This window comes from Zeus faber (assembly GCF_960531495.2).
Source record: "Zeus faber genome assembly, chromosome: 1".
In the NCBI taxonomy this organism is placed as follows: Eukaryota; Metazoa; Chordata; class Actinopteri; order Zeiformes; family Zeidae; genus Zeus; species Zeus faber.
The window spans coordinates 56998295-57017371 of NC_137193.1; the positions used below are offsets into that span (position 1 = coordinate 56998295).

The window sequence follows — 19077 nt, forward strand, 5'->3', positions numbered from 1 at the left end:
GTGGGTCAGGGGTCGCACGCGGCTCTTTAACCCTCCCGGGGATAAACGACACACACACACACACACACACACACACACACACACACACACACACACACACACACACACACACACACACATATATATATATATTTTTTTTTTTTTTTTTGGGGGGGCTTATCATTATTATTATTATTGTTTTATAATTATGATTTATTGTTACACTCTTCAATCGTGAAAACGTAAATACCAAATAATAATAAAGTGGATAAAAATGGCTTGAGGTCGCTGGGCGCCGCGGGCGCTCTGTTCGCGGAAACTGAAAACCGAGCGAAGTAGCGGGCGACAGAATCCCCTTCATTGCTCAGGTTATTTCATTAAAGACGTTACGGCTCCGTCGTGACTGGAAAAAAAAAACGTCTCTAAAACGGCTTTTCCGGGACTAACCGTTGCCAACGCCCCGGCGGTACGCGACCCCCGCGGGGGTCCGTGAAGGAATTGCATGGAGTCTGAAGCGGAATATTTTTTTAATTGTTTGTTTTACATTTGAAGTATGTATTGTTTCCCACAAAATATATAATCTCACCTAATCTAATTTTCTTAATTTTTCCACTTTCCAAAAAACAAATCGAGGAACCCAATGGAATGGAATAAATAACCCTGAATCACAAAATTCTGAACTCCATAATATTTACCTTTTATAGCTGTGTTATTACCACCGACACAATGATGACTATTACAATTTATCAAATCGGGTTAAATCTGACAACGAACGATTTCAGGCGCCTATCACAGTCGAGATAACAAAACAAACGCAAAGACAATGGGATCCTCAAAAGATTTATCGTTCACGTGGGAAAACCTCGTCGTGGCGGCTGGACGTGGAGCTCGGGGCTTTCAAGCTCCATCTTCACTCCACTGTCCACAACACTGGAGCCATGCAGCCACAGATGACATCACACTCTTGCTATGCCTGATCAGCTCCATATGTCTGTCCCTGTATCTGCCTCACTACTTCCACTGGCCGGCGGACGGCCAATCCCAATTTAACTATATCCTTCCCGCTGGGCGACTGACACGGTCCGATGGGTGGAGGACAAAGAAAGGAGGGCGGGGTGGCGGGAATTTAAGATACAGTGTATGGTACAGTTTATGATTTCTTGACGGAGAAACCCAGACACCCAGCTTTCCACTAATGTGGTTAACAATGCTGTTGGAGCGGACACTGACGTGTAGCATCGCAGGTCAAGCTTATTCCATAAAACCTCCAAACCCCACCCAACACAAGGAGCGTGCTGACAAACACATCCAACCGAAAAACAAGTGTGTCCAGGTTTCACAAAAAAGTCAGTGAACGTCATTGGGAACAGCAACATTAACAAAGGCGGTTTGGTCGGGATATAGAATATCAGGACTGGCGGAGGTTTGAACAAAAATGTTTCGGGCTTAAATGATCCCGTCGCGCACGGAGAAGACGCTAGAACAGCTGCGTTGCAAAAGCTGAAGGATACGAGAAAGAACACAAACGATATTAGATGGTTAATCAATGACAAAATATATAGATTATTAACTCGGGAGCTTAAAGTTTGCTATACACTTCCCCAGGATAATGCCAAACTGATAAGAAAGCTGGTTTCAAGTTTACATTGAACAGTCAGATCATAAAACGCATTCAACATTATTTCACTAGCTAAGTTTTAATATAGTTTTTTATTATTATTATTATTAATAATAATAATAATAATAATAATAATAATAATTCTAAAAAAACATATAATAATAGTAATAATAATTAACTTGCTATAACAAAGGACGGTGTGGCTTTGAGGTGCTCATCTCCCACTGATGACCTTAATGCGTTTTCAAACTCGTTTCTTTCTCACCCTGTTTTTGACCAACCACAGTGGTCAGAGGTCACGGAGGTCAGGTTGACTATAGTAAACAGTGTAAACACTTCAATTGACATTGAGACAATTTTAAATACTAAAAACATATCTATCACCTTAAAAATGGCATTTTTAAAAAGGCGCTGTTTAAGAAGGTTTCCAGCAAAACAAGGACGTGAGATTGGCGTGTTTAAAACTGGTTTCTCTATCAGTTGGCCAGCAGGAAGCTCCCGGTGTTTCCGCCGCCGCTGCCTCTGCGGATATCAGAGATCAGCTTATGGAGCTTCTCTGATAACGCCACCTAGAGAGGAAAAACAAAAAACACAACTCGCTGAATCTTTTTTTTTGTTTTTCGTTTCAGCAATTTAAAATTCAAGTTATGTCCATGTGCGCCAGACTCACGGCGTAAGACTCTGGTTCCTGCAGACTCTTGTGTCGAGGGTGGAGGTTCTGGATCGAACTCTGGACTTTTGCTCGCGTTTCAGAAGCACTGCACAGAGGGTGCTTGATCTAAGAAAATAAATAAATAATAAATAAACAAAAAGTACCAGTGACATTTGATGTATTCAATTTCGGTCCACATTCAATTTTCCCTACAATGTAAGATCAGTGCCAGTATCCGCCACAAGAGGGCGCCGGGAAGGGATTTTGAAAAATAATAACGTCTTGTTGAGGAACAAGCATGAGAAATATAATTTAACAGTACCTATCTGATGGCTTCTGTCATTGTTATAATTCAATTATTATTACCATATGCTACATTATTTTATATTTTTATTCTATTTTATTTCATTGGAAATCTACACTGTATATTTCCTGAGCAGTTTATTATTTGATTTTGTACGTATAAGATAGTGCAATTAATGAAATAATATCTTATAACAACTATAATAATAACTTATAACATATATACCTTCTATATTAAAAAACATATTTAATTTGGCCCATCTCTAAAATGTAAAGGCTACTGTACAATACTTTGTAGCATCAACGTGCAAGAACTCCTTCAAAATGTTGCTATTCCCTTGAAAATAGCAACATTTTCAAGGAAATAGCGGATTTTGAGGGAGTTCTTGCACGTTGATGCTTTAGGAACCCGTGCTACCTAGTGGAGAGACAAGACCAACATAATAATTGTTCATCTTGTGCATCGTTCCCTCACCTGTCCCTTAGAGAAGACCTCCTGGCGCAGAGAGGTGACCTGAGCTGGGGTGACGAGCTGCGCGGCGACCTCCTGCCCCAGAGGAAAGCAGCTGAACGTCTGTCCCGCCTGGGGAGCGGGCTCCTCCAGCAGACACAGCAGGTCCATGAAGGGGTGGCCTGTGGGGGGAAGAGAGGAATGGAAGGTGCTTTTTTGAAAGTCACTGAGATTTAAAAACCTTGTTAGAGTTGTGTCAAATGTCAAAGAAAAGTGCTGGATATATAGAGGTCAGATTGAAAGGAGGTGGAATGACTATCGGAATGTGTTCATTTGGCCAAGCACATTTTCATATACAAGGTATTTTTCTTGGTAAGGGGTTTTGCATTGTAGTACAAACAGACAAAAAGCAAAAAAAGCCTAACAGTCTAAAAATATACAAAATATACCGTTCGTTATGACAGAGCCGCAACATATTCTGTGTTCTATAGACAGGATACATTAAAATGTTATGGCAGGGACTAAGTGGCAGTATGGTTGCTAGTATTGGCTGATGGTATAAATAAAAATATAATTGAGCTACTTCTGTACAGGATAAATAAATATGTATACAATAATACGGGCATTCAAAACAGATGAGTTGGTTATGACTAACTTATTACAATGTCATTACATAATACTGCACAGTTATTACAGTTAAAGCACATTACTTGGAAAAAAAACAAAAAACAGAATGAAACTTGGATTGGAAAAATGACAGAAAAATGTAGTGTCCATTGTAAATAAGGCCTATTATATTGCTTTTACATGTTTCCTTTTTTTTTTTTCAGCAGGGCAAAGTACAAAAATAAAATAAAAAAATAACAATGTCTTACCCTCACAATCCAACAGTCGGTACACAGCTTTCTTCCCAGGAACGGTGCTTTTCTCTGGGTCCTCGCTGAACTTCATTCTGGGACTACCTCGCACTTCGACCAACTAACACCCACCCACACCCACACCCACACACACACACACACACACACACACACACAGAGACAGAGAAACAGAAGAGGTGAGTGTGTACAATGTCAAGAGTGTTTGGAAGAGAGCCAAAACAGAGTATGAGTGCTGGTTGAAGAAAAGATGGAATAAAAAATACCTTGTAGACACAACCCAACGAGGGCTGTCTCGTGCAGGTGACCAGATGAGTTCCGACGCCAACCACGTCAATCTCGTTTTCCTGGAGGAATATTTAAAAAAGGGATAATTAATCAAATTCCATTAGGGGAAAAATCATTGTATGGACAATACATACATTTATCACAAACAATAAGGCAGTTTGAGAACATCTCACCTTCTTACTGAGTTCCACCATGGTTTGCTCTGAGATATTATTGGTGCCGACAATGACCAGCGATTGGAATGCAGCGATGGAGAAACTGGCGGTGGAACAAGAACAATCACAACTCTTCGCTCGAGTATCATGTGCGTATATTTCCGCAGAATCTGAGATCTTACTCACTGGTCCCTGCAGGTTCTGAAGACCCTGCGTACGTCCACAGACTGCCTGCAGAGGTCCCCGCTGTCCAGACGGACTCCCACCGGCCGGTAACCGAGTTCACACAGCGCCAGACCCACGGCGCAGAAGTTCAGGAGACCACTGCTGCAGTATGGATAAAATAAAAAAAAATGCACTGAAGTAACCAGCAGCTACTTCCACCACTGAGAGGAAAAGGTCTTGACCAGTCGACTTGAATGAAACTGCGTAAAGCTCACTGTTCACCGAACAGCGTTGAACAAAATGGAGCCCGACGGCCTGACTGGAGCAAACTCAATCACCACGACACACCTTCTTGTAAAAAAAAAAAAAAAAATGAAAGGGCTTGACAAGCATCACGGCTTTGCAATACCTGTTTGTTCGACACCCAAGTCACAGTTTCCTTGAGCTTTGTTGCCTCCAGCGTTAGTCGTGAGAGGTTGTTTACTCTAATATTAAAAGGTGGAAACTTTAAAACCACAGAGAGGCCGCGTCATCGTGGAAAACATGTCCAAGTGTTCATGGGTTTTTTTCGGGCGGGGTTACCTGCTGACGCTGTAGCTGTCGATCACGGGCAGAAAGTTGTGGGGGTAGGCGATGGCATAGGAGAGGAAGGCTGCCAGCTCGCCCTCATTGATCTTGCCAGGCTCTGCCCCTAGGAGGTCGCACAGGCGACACAGCCGGCCCCTGGTCAGCGAGATCAGGTCGACAGGGTCCCGGTTCCCGTTCGCCGCCACCAGAGTCTGGTTGGGGAAGAGGCGACAGCCCCGGGCTCAACATCACGTCTCTCTGAATCAAAAAGACGGCTCACTCTATTGATCGATAGTCACGGAGGGGGGGAGGAGGAAGACTCACTTGTGGCCACACCTCCTCAAGGGAGGAAAAGGAAGTGACATAGGAGTGAGCCATGGTACCTGCTACGGGGATCCCAAACAGGAAGCCCGCCTGAACGTTACTGGTAAGGTCAAACCCTGTGGGGGTGGGTGGGGGGGGACCAATACTGGTGTCAGTCGGTGTGGGAGTACACCACATGGTAAACACGTGAAGGGAGCACCGCCCTCACCTCCGATGTGGGTGTAGCGTGAGGCGGTGAGCCCACCGTCCGGGCCCTGAGCCCTCCTGAGGCCCATTTCCAGCAGCTTCTTCTTGGGGCCCGCCGCCAGACGGAAGCGAGCCGCATTGCTGCACACCAGACTAGGAACAGAGGATCACATGAGAGGGGATGTTTGTGAGAAATTGGGGGGCGGGGGGTGCCAGTGGGTTGTTACCTGGCGTAGTTGACCAAACAGAGCAAGCTGGTCTCCAACAGTTGAACTACAGCCAGGGGACCGGCCACTTCCATTAGTGGCACCTTTGGAAAAACACACAAATAAATATAGGACATGTGACTCCAATCAGGACTCTACTGTCGACCTCCTCTGTGACCTGTGACCCCACCCATGGCTCACCCTGGCGAACACCACGGTCCCTTCAGGGACGGAGCGCAGCGTGACGGCAGTGCAGTCCAGGCCTTGCAGGAACTGGAAGAAGGCGGGATCGGTGGCCGCGGGAAGGACCGAGCGCAAGTACTCCACATCTAGGTGCGCGCCATTTCACAAAACAGACACTTAGACATCCCCCCTAACCACCGTCTCATTATGCCGCCAAGACGTGACATGTTAGATACCTAAGGACGGCATCTGAGATATATGTTCCAACTTAAAACACCATTCAGAAACCCTCATTAGATGTACTGTATTCTCCCACTCCAATACCATCTAAGAACTCCATCTAAGAATCTAAAAGTAAAAGCCAGATCTAATAAGAGCTAGATTAGCTGTTATTAGATCTGGCTGTTACTTTTAGATTGTTTAGACCTTTGTTTTTAGATCTTTTAGACTTTTATTAGGGCGAAGAATGGGAAGAATCACTAGGAAAAACTCTAATACAGCAGTGTACACTCATACACTTGGAGGATAATTTACCAAGTAATGCAACTATACTGATGATATAAAAGGATAATACTAATATAATTTCGGTATAACTCAGAATTAAACATGATTCCTGTGTAGTTAAGTCAGTTAGTACATTTATCTATCTGAAAGTTATTGGTGTCAAAGACTGCTTTGCACTAAAAAAGGTGCTGTAATGTAAAAAAAAAAACAACCCCAAAAAACAGTGATGATCTTTACATTGTGATTATGATATTGACATTTGAATACCATTTCTCCATAAAACAAATAATGACTCTTCCCATAATACAACTTTTACACATATAAAATGTTTTTCTGCATGTTTTTAGTCATTTTTTCTTATAATTGTATTTTATGTTATTTATTTATTCTTTCTTTATTAATTTAAATTTCTCCACACAATGTTTAACTAGTCAGATAACGTATGAATAACGTGTTGTGTCATTATTTGTTTAATCCCCAGAGCTTAGTCTGCGAAAGGGGCCTCGCTATAAAATGAAGTCCGGCAACCCTCCGCCTTGAGCAATAAGTGTGCTTTAAATTCCCATTTAGGTCAAGCGGTCCTGGCTCTCGGGCCAAACTGGTTTGATCGCCTCTTTACCCTGGGGGTTTATACCTGACTGGGGATATGTCTGCGTTTGACAGGGCGAACGGAATGAAGCGTTCAGCTGCCAAGTGGTGAAAACCAATAAAGTAAAAGTAAAGTTGTTCGTTATGTGCAAGCGTCCAGAGCCCCCCAAGCACCGCGGGCGGAGTTGCGCCACAGCCCCGGTGCAGACTACGGCAGCGCCGTGTGGAAGTATTGCAAAAGAGGTGCGATCATGGGGATCTGAGGTTGACAATTAGGAAAAAAACACACACAACGCGATAAACGTTTCATTGGTGGAGTAACTTCGAGATTCCCCGGGAGTGGCAGGGGGGTTAGGGTGGGTGTCACTGACCTTGCTCGGTGAAGCGAAAGCTCCGCAGGAACAGCAGACAGTCGTGGACGCCGGAGAAGAGCGAGAAGCCGCCGCCGAACGGCTTCTCCCTGAAGAACAGCTCGAACACGGCGGGCTCCTGGTGCCGGCCCGAGCTCCAGTAGGCGTAGGCCATGGTGAACTGGTACAGGTCCGTGAGCAGCGGGGGGACCCGCGCTCGGAGGGAGCGCTCCATTGCCTCGTACGCCTTGCCGCACGGTGCTGCCATGTTCACGGTGGAGTCCGCGGAGCCGAGGTGTCTGGGACATGCAGTTCCCCGTGGCGCCGCTCGCTTTCCGTTCCAATGAGAGGGAGGGAGGGGAAAAACCCCCGCCCCACAAAAGTCTAAGTAATCTATCAAGGCAAGAAGGTTCATGCGAGAAACACTTGACTTACAAGTGAGGTATTAACTTTGTAAACACAGATGAAATTATTACTAGGGCATTATTTCACGTGAAAATGGGTTCGATTTTTCCATCTAAGTGATAATCCAGATGATTATTTAGTTTAAAAAAAAATCCCATATTTGATAAGTTTATTAAAAACACTTTTTAAGAAACAACCATACATGCTGTTGCCAGTGCTTGTGGCGGGCTCCGCCTTTCCCTGCAAGTATTTAAAGATTGTAAACTGTGTATGAACTATGGATGAACAAAAAGATAACAAGAGCACCTTTGGGTGAAAAAATACCACCACAAGTGAACTAAGGAAAATAAAGTGATCAGAAGTCAATCGTAAAGAAAGTGACAGAGGATAATCACGCATGTTGAATAAAAAACGATTGAGATGTAATAATTACTATAGCACTGCTTTTTAGGTGAAAAGGGGTTAAATATTTATTAATCAAATGATGAAGTGCTTTGACAACTGGCCCATGTGGCACATCTGCAAGGACTATTATTTTACAACTTCAAACCCTGTTTTTTAAGGTAGGAAACAAAGCTCTATATAAGTAAGCCATTTCAACATCTATCAAAGTTGAACAGAAATAGGTTAGTGAATATTTGATGAATAAAGGCTGGTAGTAAAACCAGAGCTAAAAATAGATCAGAAAAATATCAACCAGCTTTCAGGGAGTTCTGTTTATTGTAGACTATATGTGAATCCATCCCCATTTTCATATATCACCATTATTTTCCATTTGTTTCCATATGAATAATCCTAAATGATGGCAAACCAGTCATTGGCCTGAAAACACACAAAGGGTATCATCATTATTGTTCGGTTGTCGATGTTTATCACATTTCCATGAGCAATTTCCAGCCTTATTGACGAGCAATGTGCATTAAAGCTTGTTACACTCTGGATCATCAGGCAATTTGGCAAGCTGAATTATACCTGACAACCCAAGTCAGACATCACTCCAAGTTTCAAGGACAGTAGATTACTATTACTTTCTGTACAATTACAAGAGTGAGACTTGATGTTGCTTTCCACTTCATCTCACCCCTCCTGGCTTACGGTACTATCCTCTTTCCCGGTAAAAAAATTTGCGAGCTCATTGGTCAGTGCATGCCGCTGTCCTCCCCAAAGGAAGTGTGTAGGCTGTCCCGAGTTGTTGCCATTGTATACGAAAAAAGGGCTGAGCTCGATCGCGAGCGCCGACCTCACCAGGCCGACGCCCCCCACGCGTTCCAAACAGGGGTGGTACAGCCGCCCGCTGGCCGGGTGCATGTACAGGGCCTCTGGTCGGAAGGGTGTGGACAGTTTCTCTCCACCACCACAGTAGGACAGCTTCGCCCCGGGGACCCGTCCCGCCGAGTCCCCTGCTCCCGCCGAGTCCCCTTCTCCCGCCGAGTCCCCTGCTCCCGCCGAGTCCCCTGCTCCCGCCGAGTCCCCTGCTCCCGCCGAGTCCCCTGCTCCCGCCGGCCCCTGGTGCAGATTGGTGAACACCAGGGGACGGTCATCACAGCGCAAGAAGTTCCTCTCGCGCCCGCACAGGGACAGGAAGGGGAAGTGTACCTCATAGCGGCCGCTTTGGTTAACACGCAGGCGATTGAAGAAGAAGACCAGGAAGGCCTTATCTGAATATTAAAAATAGTTATTCAAGGTTCAGTGTTTGCAAAGCTATAGAACACTATTAGCAATAAATGATAACTCAAATGCTGTCAGATCTGAGCACAGTTCCAATACAAGGCAAGCATCAAACATGACTTAATAAATACAGTCACAGCTCACAAGCCCACAGGTCATGAACATCACGTCTCAACTTAAATGTGTAAGAACCATTTTAAGTGGAAGTGGGATACCAGGAGCATGAGACAATTTGTCAGGCCAAGTTGAATAATCCCTCTCTTGTAACTACAGTATAATATGAGGCACATGACAAAAGATTTAGAACAAGATAGTATGTTACATTGATAAGCACATAGTTTAAGGAGTCTGATTCAAATCAGATGAAGTTAATTCACACATCAGCTGGACATGGAGTTTTAATTATCACCAACATATTAAATTAGCATTCTGCAGGTGTGTCTGTGCAGGCTTGGTTCTACCTTTAAAGCAAGTAACAAAGTTCTTCATTTTAGTGTCATCAAGGAAGAGCTGTAAAAGAAAAGACAATTCAACAGTCATATCATGGTACACCTGTTTTTTGTCACTTGAATCGATGATGAAAGACCCCAATATATTTTGATAAGTTTCTAAATTGTATTTGACCTTTCCTCTTCAAATTACAATCCAGTTCAACCCCGATGTATTGGATTGAATATTTTTTTATTTTCTTTTTTCCGTGTGTGTGTGCATATATTACATTTCACTGCATATATGTATGAAGGTATGTATATGTATGTGACGAATAAACCTCTTGAATCTTGAAATATATATGTATATATAATTTTGAATCTCTTGAATTTATGTCTGGATAAAGCTTGTTCAAGAAAAATATTGCTCTTCTAAATGAGTGGTTAAGTAAAATATAATCTAAAACCTCTGAATTTTTAGTATCTTTTTAAGTACACACGGACCACTTAAAACCAGGTAAAAAAAAAAACACTACTTATGAGTCAAACCTGGACTAGATCATAATAATAAGCCTATGTTGCTTGTAAACACCATTTCTGCTTGTGAACGTATATTCTATTTGTGTGAAGAGGAAAAAGGTGGATTTTACTGAACGTCTTTCCACACTGACCACATAAAACCAGGTACATTTCAAAAATCGAAACCAAAAACGATCATGACTATCGTGAGAAAGATATTCTACATCGCCACAACATGACTACTATTATTATTATTATTATTATTGTTATTATTATAATTATTATTAGGGGACGTGTAAGATCCGTTCCTCCATCCAGACATTCACCTGTCCTTGATGGTCAATGTAATAAAAATATTCACGGATGCGAGGTTCGGGGCTCTGGCCCTGGATGTAGGTGACATTGGTCCGAAAAACCGTGAAGCTCCGCCGGCGTCGGAGGGCGGTCAGCCCGCTGCGGACGGCGCACAGCATGTCTGGATCAGAGCCCCTCACACTGGAAACACCTCAGCTCAGCCATACTGCGCTCCTCCACTCTCACTTACGGCAGTCACAGTGACGACAGGAAAACCGGAAGTACGGGTTCCTGGAAAATAAAAGTCTTCACTTATAGCTGGTGCCACCTAGTGGCCAAAATAATAATTTACAGGTTATCAAACCGTACAAAACAGAAGATATTATCGTATATATTATACATTGATGGTTAAAATGTATCATATATTATTAACTAATGTTTGGTACATTCTCAGTCTCAAAAGTTAAAACAAGGTTTAGTAACAAAGCGGCACAGACACGTGCTGGTTAAGGAAAACAAAAGTATTAGGTTATTAAAGAACTGGCGTCACCTAGTGGCTAAAATAATCATTTCATGAATTATCAAACTGTACTAAAACACAAGTTTACAGTTTATGAATTAGTTCATCAATATATGATTTTAGGGATAATTAAAGACTAGAAATAAATGAGTCGTGTGCAAACATTTTCGATTTATCTCCATGGAAATGTAGGTCCGCTAGACACCAGCAAACCTACCGATATTATGAGATATTCGACACGTGTGGTATTAAAATGATTAAAATGCATATTTCGCGCAGAGTATGTCATTGAACTTCACTTTACGTGGCGAGTTTGACAAGTTCTTCAGTCACTTGAACAAGCCGCATTGACATCACCCCCATGGGTGGGATCACAACAACAAGGCCCCGGCCGCCAGACAGAGGCTTGCACCGGCGACGCTGCCGGACCGGACAAAGTGGCCGATTCACATGCAGTCGTCACCACTTGAACCCGGTCCAAAAGTCTCGACGATTGTAAAAAAACAAAACAAACAAACAAACAAACAAAAAAGCCCAAATATATCAAGAGGGATGATGCTCCACCTGCCGTCAGTCGTTCCTTCCGCCTTTCTTCCCCCTTGTGGGCGTGGACACATTTCTACCTGCGCGCAAAGGTGTTCTTTCTACATTCAAACAACCATGGAAACATTTTCATGTTTGTAATCGACATCCGAACCGAAACAGTAAGTTTTAATGTTTATTTTTGGTGGGGGTGTTGCTATAGTTATGCGCCCGCAAGTAACTTCCAGAGGTGGCACATTAATAACAACCGGAACGTTGTTATTTAAAGCTGTTTATGAAGACCGAAACCCTCGACGAAACTCATCTTTAACTTTAATTAATTATACCATTACACCAATTATTATATATATTAAAAAAAAAAAAAAAAAAGCTAAAGTATTTTCATTTGAGCTCGTATCTCAAATAAAACGTCCAGACGCCGTTGTTGTGTTCGTTGTGCCGTTGTTGTGTCAGGTATGAGCCGTTCGCCACCCCGAACCAACCGGGTACACCGGGAGAGGAACGGGGATCGACGGGAGAACCGAGCACCCCGCGACGACCAGAGACGTGAACAAAGCGACAGGTTTGTTGACTTTTGATTTAATTTGAGTTATTATTATTATTATTTCGGATTTTTCTCCTCGGCAATCCAGGGTGTTTCAGATAGTGGTGGGCATGTCGATGCCTTTCAGGGACACACATCTTTTGATTCAGTTCACTTGAAAGATCCTCTCACCGATTCGTTCACCGATTCGCGCATGATTTCCGGTGAGTCGTGTTTCGTTCAGGACTCGGCATTAACAGACCGGACTGAGTCGCTTGGCGATCATTTCTTGGCGACCCTTTTCAGATGAATAATATGGACAGCAAACAGCAACGTGTGCACCCCGTAATAAATAATTTCTGCATTAGTGATATTCAAATATTGCAGTTACAGTCGTAAGCAGAACGCTGCACGCGTGTGCACAGATATACATCGGATTTCCACACAGTCAGAGAAAGCCAATGTGTGCGTCCTGCTCTGAGACTGTCTGTCCAGACTCTAATGAAAAAAACTGCGTTTATTGGAACTCGGAAAACCGTCGGCTACCACCATAAGTAGTTCAGACGTTTTTTCACCATACACGTGTTTGCGTCCCTGTACAGTTAACTAAAACTAAACAAAAAAACGAAAACTAGGTGTGAAAAAACATTTCAGTCAAAACCAGACAGAAAAAAAGAAACAAACTGTATACTTACAAATCAAATTAAAATAAAAAAAACATACAGGAGATGTCTTTTAATATTCGTTTTCTCGTCACTTTGGTCAAATTTGTCAACATATAGCCGTTACAATCCAATAATCAGTTGTTAATCTTTGTAGACAGACAGCATTAATAATGAGTATGGCTAGGACCTCATCTGTTGGAGAGCTACTTTTAAATGGAAAGATGAAAATTTGAATTTACCACTGTTAACAATAAGGGGACAAACAGGACTGTTGAGATTTTTATTGTCTGTGTGGTGAGCATATACATGTGGGTGTAAAAGAAAGAGTGTGGTCAGGCCAAGTGTGACTAGGGGAGTTAGTGTTATCGCAGCTCTGTGTTTCTTCCACTGTGAAGATTCAAATTCAAGTATCAGATAAAACACCAACTCCAAAGAATTTTGTTCAGTTACTGTAATAAAGCTTTTAAACATTCTTTTGTCACATTTTCATTATTAAGCTGACATATAACGGCGTAGTATCTTAATTATTCAAAATATAGGGTGACTAAAAATGGCAATCATATTTTCAGTTTCTGCAACCAAAAGCTGATGCCTGGTTGCCAACCTGGCAATCACTTTAAAAGTTAGTGTTGAACCCTGTCGTTCTTGCAGTGGATTAGTTCAGTGAGTCCTCCCAGCAGCCAAAGTCTATGCAGGAAGTCTGCTGCCGTATAACCATGTTTAAAAACAAGTTTGACACTCCACTTCGTTGCCCCTCCCCCAAAAAGAAAAAAATATATATTATGGTCTGGGTGGGCGACATATTATTTAAGAAATACAATACTTAAAGGCTCTTTTTCCACTCAGATGACCACATTGTGTTTTAAACGACTTCCTTTCTATCACATTAATGGACCTTTATTAGACCTCTGTCCTTCCGTGTCTTCCTGTTAGAGGTGGGTTTTTTTGTTGCCTTTCATGGACACAAATCTTTTGATTCAGTTCACGAAAAAGATTAGTTCACTGATTTGCGAACAATTTCCGCTGAGTCTCGCATTCGTGATCGACTCGTTCTTGCAGTGGATTCGTTCAGTGAGTCCTCCCTGCGGCCAAAGTCCGTGCAGGAAGTCTGCTGGCGTATAATGAAAAACAAGATTCACACCCGGTGCGGTCTGCACCCCCTAGTGACTCCACTGAACCCACGCAGCCTAACATAAATCCGATGGCATAGAAATCCATTTGGCCCAGTTCACCCTCGCATAAAATACGTCATCGTCCTATATTTGACAATTAAGTCTTGCGTCGCGTTTTGAATCAATACAGCATTTAAATCAAATCTATCTGAATGAACAATTTAACCTGACAAAGATTTTACTTCAACTTCAACGTCAATGTTGCCAAATGTAGGTGGGATCGTGCATGTGTAACGTCTGCACAGTACGGTTTGAAATAACAGCATCTTCACTAAAATAACCAAAGAGGGAATCAGTGAACGAATGGAAGGAACTAAAAGAAGTGTAGGGAGCGGTTCTGAACTATTTCTGCCAGTTCTCTAGGTATGATCACTGGTTCGTTTTTGAACAACTTCTAGCAGTAGCTTTTGGCGGTAGGCGGAGACTGAAAATAACAAATAGTTTTAGGGGAGGATTCAGTTAATTTCATTCGGGAACGACCTAACACTAGTTTCAGACGTCTTGTTGGCCAAGTTTGATCCACATTACCCAATATTTGGAGCAAGAATTAGTGAAAAACTGTTGCCAATTTACCGGAAGTAGCAGAACGTTGGCGTAGCGTGATTCCTTTGTGAGTGGGGCGCTTTGTGACATCATCATCCAATTTGCTATACATGTGCAGGTTGTGTCTTTGAAGGGACTTTGGCATGGGGCGAGTCGCGCGTTGTAGACTCCATTGGCGTGTAGTGGTTACTTCGTGTAGGATTTGCGCTGGGTCGAGACGACCAGCCGGTGCTGTGTTCCGCGGAAATTCTAAAAATTGTAACTTGTTTTAGCAGTAATGCTGTGTTCACAGAACTCTGAAAACTGTAATTGGGAACAGAGAGTCTTCACCGTGTCATTAAGTCACTTCGTCATCATTACCCGACAGATGCAAAGCCAGATGTGTTGCCATTATAACATAAGGGTGTATTCCATTACTGAGAATTAATTTGATTATACTGTATACCTTTATCTGGAGAACTAATTTCTGGACCCCATGCATTGCTGCCTGCAGCTATGTTTATTTTGGGGTCTCTCTTGCTTTTGTTAATGAAAAATTACGTCAGTAGTCTGTGGATGTCATGATTCCCCCGCAATCACAGACAAGGTGAATAAAATGTGTATTCCAGGTTGTCCCGACATGCCGTTTTCCAAGTTTGATCCAGATTAGTCCATTATTGTGGAGCAATTTAGTAGAAAACTGCATTTTTTTATCATTGCGTGCATATGCGCAAATGATGGCTCAAACAGGTTACATGATAGCATTGCAGTCTAGTGATTGGTCAACAACGGGGACCTCACAAAGACGGCGGCGCGTGCAGATGTAACTGAGGTCAGACCTTTATGGATGTCATCCGACGAACCCACAGACAATCTTAATAAGATTTGTATTCGCGGCAGTTCCAACATGGCGCTCGAGTTTGAGCTTGAGAGTTATGAATCTCAAACAACGCAGTATTGCAACATCAGTATTGTGGATGAAGTTTGTGATCAACAATTGCAACCTCACAAAGATGGCGGCACGCACAGACGTATGCTGCAACAGAGAAATTCTTACGTATCTATCTATCTATCTATCTATCTACATACACACACACAGGGGGCATGGCCATTGTGAACGCTAGTGTAGTGAACACTGACAGACTGCAGGAACGAGACTGAGAACGGTGATGAGATGAGAGGTATACAGTGTATATAGTGCATACACTATATACTGTATCTGTCTTCTTTCGGCTGCTCCCGTTAGGGGTAAGTTTTACAAAATAAAAACCAACCTATACAATTGAATGCAATTAAAGTCAGTTAAATCACTTACCTAAGTTTATTTATTTATAGGTTTATAAAATACATTATAATTGTGAAGCTGCAGTTTGCAGTTTTGTGTTGATTTACAAAGTGCCATCAAATAATTCTGTTACCAAAATTGATGAATAATCGTGATAAATAATCGCAATCACAATGTTGACTAAAATAATCCTGATTATCATTTTAGTGAAAATCATACAGCCCAACTTCAGAATGATAACCGCTGTTAGTTACACCGTAGGAAACCCACCCACAGCCGCAAACAGCGCCCGATCATAGAATGACACTGTAACCAGGCCGGAACAAATAAACTTCTGCGGTCACAAAACACACGGAACAGAGAGCCAACGCACACTCATCCATTGAACTTTAACGAGGGGCTGACAATCCTGGACTCCGTATTGCTGCCTGCAGATATATTTATTATCATATTTTACTTTGTATTTTATTTATCATTATTATTTTTTTTAATACTGTTCTTTGTTTTATTATTATTATTATTATTATTATTATTATTTTTCTTTTTTAAGATTATTCATTGTGGTTGATGTGACATGGTTTCAATTGTCCAGGTATTTTAAAAAGAATTGTCTCTAAATTGATAAGATTGCCCGAAAACCATACCTTGTTTCCCCAAATTAGGTCTTCGTCTCGGCCCCCGTACTATCCAAGAGACACCACACCTCCTCCAAAACGCCATGACGTCCCACATGAGCGACGAGATGAGTCCAAATGCTCTCACATCTGCTCCAGGCGAGGTATGATGTCAAACGGGTGTATGAATTTATTAATGGAAAGTGAAGATTAATTGTGAGGACAAATCTGAGCACACGTGTTGAAATCTCCTGTTTGTAACAGTGTGGGCAGCTGGAGTTCTAAGCAGTGGGCAGGTTTCAGTTTCTCTCTCTGACACCCGCCCTCCCCTCTCTGTAGATAATATCAGGAGAGACCAGTTTTCTTCTGTTTACAGTGACATTCCTCCTTCTCACCGTAGGCACTACAGCAGATTTAGAGATACGATAGCCTATAATTCAGTTTTGAAGACAAATGACAGGCTAATCCTTCCATTGTTGTGTTAATCTGTACCTGTTTTGTGCCGCGCTCCAGGCATTGTGCTGATGTGTTCTGTGCTGACCAATGGGCTGGTCCTGATCTGCGTGGTAGCGGCCCAGATGGTGATGTCGGGCCTCTCCTCCATGGGCGGGCTGGGCGGCGTCAGCATCAACTCCAACTTTAACCTGCAGGGTACTGAGCTGCAGCAGGTGCGTGACCTGGACATGCAGTATAGCCAGATGAGGGCCCCGGGCATCTACGGCGGCATCGCCTTCAGCCTCACCTTGGGGGTGGTCTCGCTCCTATTTGTGGTCTCCGGGAACAAGCCCCCTCACCTGCTGTCCCAGAAGCTTCTGGTCGGGGCGCTGGTGTTCCAGGGGCTGGGGGCCGTGGCCTACGTGGTGGCCGTGGGGCTCTACCTGCACTTTGTCATCGGGGTCAACGCCACGGACGTGTGCCAGCGGCGCGAGCGGCTCTACGCCCGCAACGGCTACACCTGGATGAACTGCGATGTGGGCGGGGCGGACGCGGCCGTGGCTCTGTTCGGTCTCATCACCGCCATACTGTACGCCACCGGCACCGTGCTCACCTTCAAAACCATTCGCGGGGTGAAGCACTACCTGCGTGAGAGGAAACGCCACGAGGCCGATCGGCGCCAGCCCGCCTCCCCGCAAAGGGCGGCGCTACGGGCCGATACAACTGCTGTCTGAGAATGGACATGTTGGAATGGACTGTTTTAATTATCTTCGAATGATCTGTGAATGTTATGTTGATGTGTCACCCTTCTAAGCATATGCTGCCAGAGATAATATTTAAACCTTTCAAACGTATAGCCAAACACTATTGAAATGCAGTTTTAACAAAGATAGATTTTATAATGGGAGATTCGTTTTTGTAATGTCGTTTTAAATTGTGTGCCTTTTAATTATTTTTTTTTAATGAATTTGTCAATATAAATAAAGTTTACATTCATTTTGCATAGGACTCCAGGTGTGATCACAGATTTTATATCAGTGACCTATGAGGGGCATCAGAACTCCATCCAAGTCCAAACTTTCATCCTCTAGTCTTGTGTGATTGTATAGTGCCAATAATGACATTGCCACTCCTATATGAAGGTTATGGTATCATGTCCTACACACAAGATCAGTCAAGTCGCTCGTGCAGTGAATAGACATTCTATTGTCAGATAATACTTCAGTTCTACAGACAGCTATCTATTACCATGTAAATGTAGTGTCCAGTGCTCCAACCAGCTCTTAATTTGTGCCGGAACATGTTCCGGGACCTCCCAGACTGGGACCGGCACCTATTTGATTGGATCCTGCACCTCCGCACAAACTGCGGAGCTGTGGCTCGAGCTGCTTGTTCCGCGTTCCGTTTCTCCAAACAAAACAAATAGAAAGTGTTTTTAGATTATTTTTTAGGGTTGTACCCGACTCAGAATTTTGTCAGTCGAATCAGATTCGCACCAGACTCCGTCTTCGGCGATACCGACGATGTGTGAGCCAGGAATGGGGTGCCTAATATCGGTGCGTCAGAACAGTGTTTTTATTTTTGTCTTGCGGAACGAGACGTGCGTATGGAACAAAACCATGGGGACACCGTCTCAGTGACTCCCCCCCCCAATCGTCCTCTCCATGCGCTATGCACAGAAAATAATCTTAATGAGTCTATGAGTTGTGCCCCGTTCCCCCGTGCACTATCCCCACGCTGTTCTTACTTGTTTTATTTGGAGGAACGGGGCTCAGCTCTCCGTGTTGCCTCCGCCGATTGAGTCGCACGGGGTCTGTGTCCGCACGCAGACGTTTTACACATAAAAATATATTTGATTCTCCTTTTTTGTAATTCCTCACTGAAATGTTATCCCTGTGTATTTTGTAAACTCCAATCAATTCTATTATATCCTGTTATTGTAATGCACACTGACTGACCAAAAAAACGACCGCTCGACTTGAAGAATCTCAGTCGACTGATGGGTTTCCGACTGATGATTCGGGGGGATTCAGGGGGCAGTCCTGTTATTTTTTTTATTTGCGTTCCCTAATTGAACGAAACAAAAAAGC

At 43.1% G+C, this 19077-nt stretch overlaps 3 protein-coding genes across 3 annotated transcripts; 1 reads left to right on the forward strand and 2 right to left on the reverse strand.

Annotated features, from left to right (window-relative positions):
* Nucleotides 1-506: 506 nt before the first annotated feature.
* naprt (nicotinate phosphoribosyltransferase) lies at nt 507-7662 on the reverse strand (the record flags this gene model as incomplete). Its single annotated transcript, XM_080000111.1, has 13 exons — nt 507-2166; nt 2268-2375; nt 3028-3185; nt 3879-3981; nt 4145-4225; nt 4340-4424; nt 4508-4648; nt 5069-5265; nt 5378-5493; nt 5586-5716; nt 5791-5873; nt 5971-6098; nt 7416-7662. The coding sequence occupies 13 exons, from the start codon at nt 7660-7662 to the stop codon at nt 2074-2076; spliced, it is 1671 nt and encodes a 556-aa protein (XP_079856237.1). The 3' UTR covers nt 507-2073.
* An 834-nt stretch (nt 7663-8496) lies between these two features.
* Nucleotides 8497-10953, reverse strand: cUnh8orf82 (chromosome Un C8orf82 homolog). Its single transcript, XM_080002327.1, has 3 exons — nt 10741-10953; nt 9929-9977; nt 8497-9457 (listed from the first exon to the last, which is right to left on the reverse strand). The coding sequence occupies exons 1-3, from the start codon at nt 10885-10887 to the stop codon at nt 8877-8879; spliced, it is 777 nt and encodes a 258-aa protein (XP_079858453.1). The 5' UTR covers nt 10888-10953; the 3' UTR covers nt 8497-8876.
* A 947-nt stretch (nt 10954-11900) lies between these two features.
* Nucleotides 11901-17924, forward strand: LOC307231254 (MARVEL domain-containing protein 3). The gene is made up of 4 exons (XM_080001879.1): nt 11901-11932; nt 12225-12333; nt 16601-16716; nt 17066-17924. The coding sequence occupies exons 2-4, from the start codon at nt 12227-12229 to the stop codon at nt 17719-17721; spliced, it is 879 nt and encodes a 292-aa protein (XP_079858005.1). The 5' UTR covers nt 11901-11932; nt 12225-12226; the 3' UTR covers nt 17722-17924.
* The last annotated feature ends 1153 nt before the right edge of the window (nt 17925-19077 follow it).

Excerpts from the sequence above, each read along its gene's own strand:
- cUnh8orf82 (XM_080002327.1), bottom strand. The coding sequence starts at position 10,887 with ATGCTGTGCGCCGTCCGCAGCGGGCTGACCGCCCTCCGACGCCGGCGG. Across the intron at positions 9,978-10,740 it reads ACATTGACCATCAAGGACAG|CTCTTCCTTGATGACACTAA; the intron begins GTGAATGTCTGG and ends TTTCTTTTACAG. Across the intron at positions 9,458-9,928 it reads CTTTGTTACTTGCTTTAAAG|ATAAGGCCTTCCTGGTCTTC; the intron begins GTAGAACCAAGC and ends TTTAATATTCAG.
- LOC307231254 (XM_080001879.1), top strand. The coding sequence starts at position 12,227 with ATGAGCCGTTCGCCACCCCGAACCAACCGGGTACACCGGGAGAGGAAC. Across the intron at positions 12,334-16,600 it reads AGACGTGAACAAAGCGACAG|GTCTTCGTCTCGGCCCCCGT; the intron begins GTTTGTTGACTT and ends TCCCCAAATTAG. Across the intron at positions 16,717-17,065 it reads TCACATCTGCTCCAGGCGAG|GCATTGTGCTGATGTGTTCT; the intron begins GTATGATGTCAA and ends GCCGCGCTCCAG.